Source organism: Varroa jacobsoni, unplaced genomic scaffold, assembly GCF_002532875.2.
Source record: "Varroa jacobsoni isolate VJ856 unplaced genomic scaffold, vjacob_1.0 scaffold_1380, whole genome shotgun sequence".
Lineage (NCBI taxonomy): Eukaryota > Metazoa > Arthropoda > Arachnida > Mesostigmata > Varroidae > Varroa > Varroa jacobsoni.
The window spans coordinates 2,014-11,221 of record NW_019214282.1 but is presented as its reverse complement, the minus strand read 5'-3'; the positions used below and the strand labels follow the sequence as shown (position 1 = coordinate 11,221).

The 9,208-nt window shown below is 41.2% G+C and overlaps 1 protein-coding gene across 1 annotated transcript; it reads right to left on the bottom strand.

The window, feature by feature from the left end:
* Positions 1 to 169: 169 nt before the first annotated feature.
* LOC111269347 (venom protease) lies at positions 170 to 4,354 on the bottom strand. Its single transcript, XM_022848853.2, has 2 exons — positions 2,681 to 4,354; positions 170 to 1,256 (listed from the first exon to the last, which is right to left on the bottom strand). The coding sequence occupies exons 1-2, from the start codon at positions 3,692 to 3,694 to the stop codon at positions 1,020 to 1,022; spliced, it is 1,251 nt and encodes a 416-aa protein (XP_022704588.1). The 5' UTR covers positions 3,695 to 4,354; the 3' UTR covers positions 170 to 1,019.
* Between the last annotated feature and the right edge of the window lie 4,854 nt (positions 4,355 to 9,208).

The window sequence follows — 9,208 nt, the reverse complement described above, 5'->3', positions numbered from 1 at the left end:
AACTGTATCGAAAGTCGATTCGCTGCAACAGACACGTTAAGTAACACTACTGACTATGAATCCGCATCGGCATGATTTTCCACCGAGCGAGTGAAAAGGTTACGATTATTAGCTTCCGGCTCTACCAGCGGCAAAAGCCCATGCAGTTGTTTTTCTCTGGGGAGCTTACTTTGTGACAGAACTGTGCGTTTATGCATTTGTACAACTAGACCGGACATGTCATATTCTGTCACGTCTTGACAATCACAAGCCGGTTATCGCCCGCCGGTAGGTTTAAACATGATAGCATCGGTTTGTAACGGGCAGCGAAAGTCGATAGGGTAAAAGAGCCACCGGAGGCTGCAGTAGATTCGAAATAGTACGCAATGCGCTAGCTCGGTACTACTTCCTGCGCTGCAAGAAGCACAAAATAAAGAGGCTTTCGAATCACATGAACTTTAATAATTGAACCTGTTAACGATGTAATCTTAATTACTAACGTTCTTGTAAGATTTTCACGTTATTTAGAAGTTAACGGGGCTCTTTTAAAATAGCGATATTGCCGAATAATCTTGTCAAAACGACACTTCGGGTCGTAACGTCGATACGCAAAAAGGTTTGCCGGGCTGACGCGCACGCGATTGCAACCTACTATGTTTCATTATAGCAGGACTGGTCTAACTTGATTGTAGTGCACACAGCTTCCTATGCGCGACTTAGTTTAAAAGAGCAAAAATGCCACACTTTTGAACTAGAAAAACTATAAGATAACAAATCTTTTCCTAATTATTAGAGACGACGCCATAACATATCATTCTGCTCCGATTTAAGCGGTAACATTCAATTCGAGTACATTCTACGTTCATTCACGCTATAGTCGAATATCACAATGATTTTGTCAATCCAGACAGATCTTTATCAACAGACACAGATCAATACGGGTCATCAACTGAGCAAATCAGTCGCCTGCTTACTGATGAGCTGTTGATTACCAGTAGCTTGATCGTTGTTCCCTTATTTTTAGAGAAGTACAAAGGAACTTAGTCGCCTACATGGCTGTTGATCCAGTTGAGGTAGTTTGTCACGCGTGTATACACGCCAGGGAAGCCTTTAGTCGCGCAGCGTACTCCGAACGAGACGATACCGACTTGGTAAAAGCGGGTCGGTGAATAGCCTTCCGGGCGCACGAGAGGACCTCCTGAGTCACCTTGACACGAATCCTGGACACCGCTTTCATCTCCGGCGCAGATAAAGTGGTCCGGATCGACGTGATCAATCTAGAACAGACAAAAGAACACAAGGTATGTTATGGACTTAAGCGATCAGGCGTCAAGTTAAGATTTGGACGAAGATTTGATTAAACTAGTTTAACGTAATTTTAAGTCGGGGTTATCGATATTATTATTTTTACTCTTATTTTCTAAGCTTCTGCAAAGTTGCACCACTCCATAATTTCCATATTTTTTATTTGCCATATTTGTTTTGTAACATTTAATATACAGACCATTTCAATACTCTGTATAAATCGAAAAGACCTGTGCTGTGAAAAGATTAACTCTGATAAATAATGCGTAGATACTGGACAACTGTACACACCATAGATAATCGCAGTTCCTGTAGGAATGTATATTTGGTTACTACGAATTACGGGAGCATTAAAACAATCAACGAAATACCGAGAAGGTAACTTACACAATCGAATGCATCAACAACAAATATAATTTTACAGCTATGTTCGCTTCTCATCGTTTTGCTGATTACGGTCTTTTGTTAGCATGTTAAACGCATACATCTTATAGGTGGAGCTCTAACTAATGATTCCGGCGATTGGTGTGCCCTCTACAACCTTAAATTATTTCCAACAAATAACTCGGTTAAAGGTAAATTAAATGCCTTACTCTCTAATTTATGAGATCCGAAGGTGGCATATTTAAAACCAAAACTAATAAAGACGCAAACTCCTCTATAATATCCAGGCTAGCTACAAATTACTACATACGACCTATACTTTTCGACGATATTCAAGTCAACCATTTAATTACACCGAGCTTATGCAAATGTCGTTCAGTGCTTCCTATGCTCCTCTATTAAAAAGACATTGCACATGATAACGGGAAGTCTCCGTTTTGCTATGCGAAACGATAGCGTAACCACTAAAAAGGAATTTAGTTTTATTATTTCATTTAGGTTATATTGACGTCAAGCAGCATGAAGTAGCATCACACCACTGTTTCTTAGAACATTATTATCAGCTAATCGCAACGACGCAGTGGCTTGAACGGGCAAATCTTTGACAACATAAGCCTGCAACCACTCAATCTAGCCCTGATGTTCTAGGACCGACGTAACATATAACTAGATAAGGGAAGTCGATTTTCACTGCGCAGCATTGCCCGACCTGATAGTAATAAACACGGAAATGAAAAAAGACCTTGTCAGAAATATTTGCCGTTATATGCGTTCCTATTGAATGTAACGGCGGACGAGATCAATTATAAACTGTGATAAGCGAAATTAAATTATGCTCATTTATCTGTATACACATTAAGAAGACGATTGATAATATTCCAACTAACACTGCAGCAATGATACAAAGTGACACAGTGAACATTATGTTATACCAAGATGAACAGTCTCACTGGTTGCGATAGAGAGAGGCATGGATGAAACTAGATGTCACACTTATTTGACTTGGACTTACATTGACTTCTTTAAAGACGTCGGTGCACCGCTTTGCATCCCAGATGGGAAAACTAGCCTGCTGGAGGACATTAGCCGTCCTACCGAGATAGCGCAGACGGCCCCAACCGGTGATAAATACGTACTTGTCAACAATATTGTTCGGAATCGCTTGCGTGCTATAGGGAAGGCATACTGGTGCGATAAACTTATTAAACGCCACATCTCTATCCATGACAATAATAGCGATGTCATTAGTATTTTTGCCAAACTCGAACCCTTCATGAGTAACGAGGCGCGCTACAGATCTTTCGGTAGTAATTCCAGCGGGAAGCTCGTCGGTCTTTGAGAGGTCATGCTCAGCCAGACGTACTCGGAGAAAGTTTCTATCGGTTACCTTCTTCGGCCTCAAAATGAAACAGTGCGCTGCACTGAGGACGTGCTTTCTTGATATTAGACTCGCTCCACAATGCGATTCAAATTGGTCGTTTTGGTTGTTCTTCATTAGTACGAGAGCTTGCCAAGGCCAGTCACCGATTTTGGCATCAACACCACCAACGACGCGTGTGAACGTTGCGTTCGTAATACCGCATTCTTCAGGGAAAAGAGTAGGCTTTCGAGCACGCAGTCCGGCCGGAATCGGCCGCGGGGAAACCGTCGACTCAATCGTAGGTCGCGGGGGTGCAGGAGGCGTTTCGCCGGCAACCTGAAACTGTTTCGGGCAGCAGAGTAACGGGGAAAGGCCGTTGTAGCCGCAGACGTATTTTCGCAGAAAGATGCGGTGTGGCACATGCTGAAGGCCGGGACATTCTCGTAGCAGGATGCACTTGCCCTTCTGCTGATCGGGTGTCCAACACTCACTGGTATCCTCATGCTCAAATACAATCCCGCCGAAACGGATGGCCTTGCTTTCGATACCTGTTTGGCTGTTGCTTGATACTTCTGCCAATTGTGCATCTGCATTTTGCACTAGCTTTCCGTTAAAAACACAGCTGAGTAGGAAAACTGTCATGATTATGACTCGGGGAAACGTCATGATGCTATGTGATATGCTTTGGTTTAAGCCTAGGCCCAACAGTAATCGAACTTCATCACTTGATATGCGATGGACGCTAACAGTGTATTCACAAAGCACCTCCAAAAATGAAATACTAATGGGTAACAGCAGTGCCGACGGTTAATTTCCGACAACGTGTACTGCTGTTTCGAAAATAATACAGTCACACAGACGGAGCAAGCCTCGTCCTTTATTCCGCGCTGAAAAATACGTTTGTATGGTTCTATGTCCGTCAGTCAGCGCTGCTGCTGTGCCGTGCTGTTTGACTGTGACAGCTACGACAAATTATACTTGATATTTATCTTCTATGGTAAGCGCGCTGGCGGAGGTGAGCGGTCGATATACGCACGACCGGTGAACGCGACCGGTATATGATGGGCGCGACAATCAGGGGACAGCCGCAGGCCTTTCGCTTGTGCTGCTGCCACTCGCACTACGGCTGTTCCTGTCCTTGTTGTTGTTATTGTTGTTCTGCGGATTCTGCGACAGTTGGTCACGCCGCTATCGCTGCCACTTTTCGCTAGCTCCTTACAAATCGGTTCCTCGGTCGTTCTTTCACAGAACAGAGAAAATGGCGTTTAAGCATGTCGAATAAGCATGAAACGCAACGAGAGAATCGTCATCCTCACAGGAGTAGCCGTGGCTGCCTTTGGTGCGGCCGCAATTGCTGTTGACGACAGTGACGCCATTATGGTAGACCTGATCGCGTTGCGCAGCCGAGACGGTATTACTTGAAGAACGTACTCTCCTTGACGGTTGTAGCAGCTGTCGAGGTGGTTCCGAAAGAGAGACCAAGGAAAACCCACAGAAGTCAACAAACGCCAAACAACAGCTACTGACAATAGACAACGAGTCTTAATAATATGATAGGGGAGTCATTTTTGTTTTACTGCATGTCAATCCTTCGCCATGCGGTATATTGGTAGTTAAGCGGCTGATCGGTCGCCGCAGGACTTCAGCAGAGAAATTCACATGCTTTTACGAACACATACAAGTATATTCTCTCGCACATACCAATGATCAGACACACATGCTAAAAACATTATCACAACCACAAGAACAATGCAATCATATTAGTAGTGAAGAGGAGAGTCGCGGGTGAAAGGGGCTGCAACAACAACATCGTCAACAATACAAGCAACAGTAATAATAGCAAGCATGGCGCTAAATCGGAGAACACCAAAGATAGCGAACGGACATCCGCACGTAAAATTAGTCAGGATGACGATGCTGTCTAACAAGCCCAATGTGTCAAATGGGTATATATATCTGTTATATATATATAGCAGATACTTGAAAATATAGACGAAGTGCAAGGAAGACATGAAGGGAATGAAACTGATATGCGCGCGGAGTGTAGCAAATAAACGCAGCCACAGAAGCGCACAGGAGAAGTGAACGGCAACCCACATTAGTGTTTACACCACTACGAGCGGTAGACTAGTAAGCCCGAAGTGAACAGCTAGGTAACTGTAGCTGCTAGGCAGTAACTGTTAAACTTACGCAGTTTGTGAACCTGCAGAGATTAAATACTGGCTAGCTATAAGTATGTCATAGAGATTTGAAAACATAAATCCATACATAGACAACTGGGCCTTTAAATGCCCATAAAAAAATGGGGACCTTACAGTGTCAACAACTCCTACGCTACTGATACGAAACGCAATCAAGTTGTGGCAACGGTACCTATTACTGATGTATGAATTGACAGATTTAACCTGCGGGGTCGCGATGACAAATTGGCTGCTAAGGAGACTTTCTGGTAGAACGATAATCTATTATTACATTGGCTAGGTACCTGTAATAGGAGATCGCGTCGAAGTACAGAAGAGGGACGTCTACCTCACCTACGAAACACTTCGCATATACCGATGCACACGTGGAGGCACGTCAAGGCCGCACAGAAAATGACGATTACCTTTAAACTATAAACAAAGTCGCCCAAAAACAGTCAAAGCTAACTACTTCGTCTAAGAGACAAGCTGGTGAGGGTTAAGGCAAGCGCTGCCAGAAAAAACAGATCATGTGTCAGCTGCCCCCCACAAGGCGCCACTATTTCTGATTTCTGAATTTACAGGAAAAGGATTTATGTTTTTTAATTTTTTTTATTGATTTATTATTAAATTATACCTATTATTTTATTTATTTATTTTTAGATTAGAAAACGTAAGGAACCTGAAGAAGAAAAAGGTAGATGATCACACCGCTTTTATTTCTATTTAGCTTCCAAATTGCGGATTAGTTTGATTAGATTTTAAAGAAGAGTCACGCGATTGGTAGTATACGCTCTTCTCTTAATCATCGAATTTTTGCGCCCACTGAATGTGTGTCTTTAGCAAATAACTACAGTTGCCTAAAGAAAAGAATTTGAGAGCACACAAGAATAGGTACTAAACGTAAAGTAGAATATTTTTTTCTCCTTTTTCTGTAACCAGTTCGGTCATCAGTCTAGCATTTCAAACCATACAGACCGCAAAGCTTTACACCTGGAGCGAAATTCGCGTTTAGACTTGTCACTGAAAGCCACCACTCATTTGGTCTCTATTTGTATAGATTTTAAAAACCGACATATTTCCGATAGAATATCTAATCTATAATATGAAACAATTAATGCGCGATGTCATTTTCTAAAAAATCATTAGTGAGACAGCTTTAGACATGAATATAATAAATTTAGTGTTTATTTAGTTCTCTCGCCTGTAAATAGAGCTGGTCGAACATATCTGCAGAATCATCTTTGCCTATAAAGCTTTGCCGTTCATAGTGCAAAGTATTATCCGCACAGTCATATGGTGAGAATGTTAGCGAAGACTGGCGATCACCGTCCCTGCAAGTCCTTAGGTGTAAGGTAAAAAGATAAAAATTATCGTCCATTCTATTCATGGACTCATTGGTTGTGAGATTTTTTTAACTTCGCTGAGGCACGGAACAGCACTGAAGTTCAAATCTCGTTCCTACCTGTGAACCCGTGACCTACATGCCCGTGCAACAGGAAGCGATCGTTACAGCAGTACCGTTGCCAGGAGAGGAGTTAGCAAAAGCCGTATCTTCATCGCAAATACTAAATGCTTAAGCATACTCAAATCATTCGCAAATCCAACGTTTTCCTTGGATACCGTCGCCGAATCGACTTATTCTTCTTCAAAAGAGTTCCGTTCATCAGCGACGGTCAGCTAATACGAAATAACAAGTCAAACAAATGAATTTACCACAGTCATTAGCACACTACGGGAATATAGTAATTACTACTATCGAACCCCGTAATGACTACTGTACACAGCAGTGATTATTCAGAAATGATACTATGATATGCAACAGTTTATTATTCTATAAGGATAACTTAATAAACTTAAAAATATACATTTTAAATTACGCGCCATTTTAATTTATTCGAGTGCTATTAATCCACGCCATACTAACTGTACCTTTGTCGCCAAAGGAGGGCTTGAACAGGGGTAGTCTTTGTGGAGAGCTGTCTTGGGTATTGCTATAGCAAGTTTAGTGGATTTACTGACGTGACACGCTTTTTTCATGCGTTACGTGAGTAGTTCAGGGAAAAGTGTTTTTTGAAGAAATTGTGGTCCACATATTTTACAACAGCGCTTTTGGGCACCGATTTTTCTAAGTTATTGCGGATGGTTTCAGTTTGCCAGAAATTACTTTAAGCAACTCCGGTCCGTTTTCAATAGTTCTAAGAAGGAATTTTATGTCTTGTCGACTTTTGCATAACTATGAAGCAATTAGTGATTACTTTTTAGTAGGAAATTGGCATCAATTCTGTATTCGGTTGAATACATCCTTTCGTTGGGATTTTTTCTTATCCCAAATTGCTAAAATAATTACAAGCGCATGGAACTAAAGTCACGTACACGTGAATTTGAACGTGTGTTTTTAGATAACAGATTTACGACAAAAAGCTTCATCGTGCTGCCGCAAAGCTTCGAGTTTTCGAGGAGACTTAGCTTTGACGAGAACAGAGCAGGCTAGAGCACGAAAACTTAAGTGAGCTTTACCTAAAACTAATTTTGTTTTTGCCAGAATACCGCTTTCTTTCTATAAGCAATAAGCAAACATGGCAACTTCTAGTAGAATCGTTACAGTTTGATTTCAAGCATTCGCATGAAAAGTCGGGTTCTTACAAGTCGTCCTATATTGTAACCTGAGACTTTGACTCTTAACCGTTTTTATAATAATTAACACCAATTGGCTGCCAGAAAATTCACGATTTCTAAATGGCACCTAGATAGAAGAAATGATCAAATGTTATCAGAACATGCGTTGGGGAACGGAACCTTATGTACTGATAAAATGCCAGCCGGTATCTCGTTGTAAAGGTTTCACGGCTGCCACGCGTCACTCCTACTGCAATCGGGGAAAGAAGCAGAATGAACGGTAAACGCATAAAGCACATATTACGATGCTGAGGCAAAGCTAACGACAGGGGAAGTCCTGTTTTGGGCTTCCAGATGTTGGTTTCTGTTACGGCGTGTGTAACAGTATCTATAGTCGCCGATCTAAGGCAACTAACTAAAATCGATTGCGACGATTGGCTCTGAAAAACGGCTCGTCGTTATTTGATTAAACAGGCCCTCGACACGAGCCATGTAGACGTCAGTGATCGCAGAAGACCTTCTAATCACACAGCCCTAATTTATCCAGAGTTTATTAATAGTGAAACTTTTTTCAATAATTAATATTATATAATATTAATCTTAATTCTAATACTTTTTTTCAAGGCTTATCGAACACCATTACGCGAGAGTTACAGAATAACTTTCAGTCTCGGTAGCTTACCATATAATGATAAAAACACTAACACCTTATTTCTGCGTGGTTTCTTGAATCCACTGATATCACGAAGCACACAATAGTATCATGTTATAAACGTTCCTTTTTCCTAATTGTAGAAATAGGAGGACGTTTAACTACACATACGTATAAACAATGTAAACTGCGTTTGGAGGGGTCGGTAGTTTTATGACTTCAATCACACTTACCAACGAGAAATACTGCTTCGACGCGCCATGTGGAAAACTGTCGTTGAGAGAAGACTGTAGTTATTTTTTTTGGGGTACACAGACTAGAAATGTCAGAATATTATAATGCTCTATATATATATATATATATATGTATATGTATATATATATAGAGAGAGAGAGAGAGTTTCCACTCAAAAATATCGCAAATCGAGCCGAGTAAAAAAAATTTTTAGTTTTCGTTTCTCTTTGAGCTTGTTACCTATTCAGACAAGGTTTTATGACTAATCTAACGCCTGTCTTTTATCAAACTTCGCTAGCATAACTTAGATTTCTATTTAGCCTGAGGGCACAGAGAGCCATTAGCGACGTTATCTCCACAATATTTAATCGAGAGTAATATTCGACAAACTATTTGCATCTATCTGTAACCACGAATGATACAACACAGTCTAGTTAGAGACAAACAAAGCAAAGGGCGTGTTCTATGGCCAAAAATTTATTACCTAGGGCTATA

What these genes read in the sequence shown, in the direction of transcription:
- LOC111269347 (XM_022848853.2), bottom strand. Translation starts at nt 3,694, where the DNA reads ATGACGTTTCCCCGAGTCATAATCATGACAGTTTTCCTACTCAGCTGT. An exon ending in ACGTCTTTAAAGAAGTCAAT is followed by an intron (nt 1,257 to 2,680) that starts GTAAGTCCAAGT and finishes TGTCTGTTCTAG; the next exon opens with ATTGATCACGTCGATCCGGA.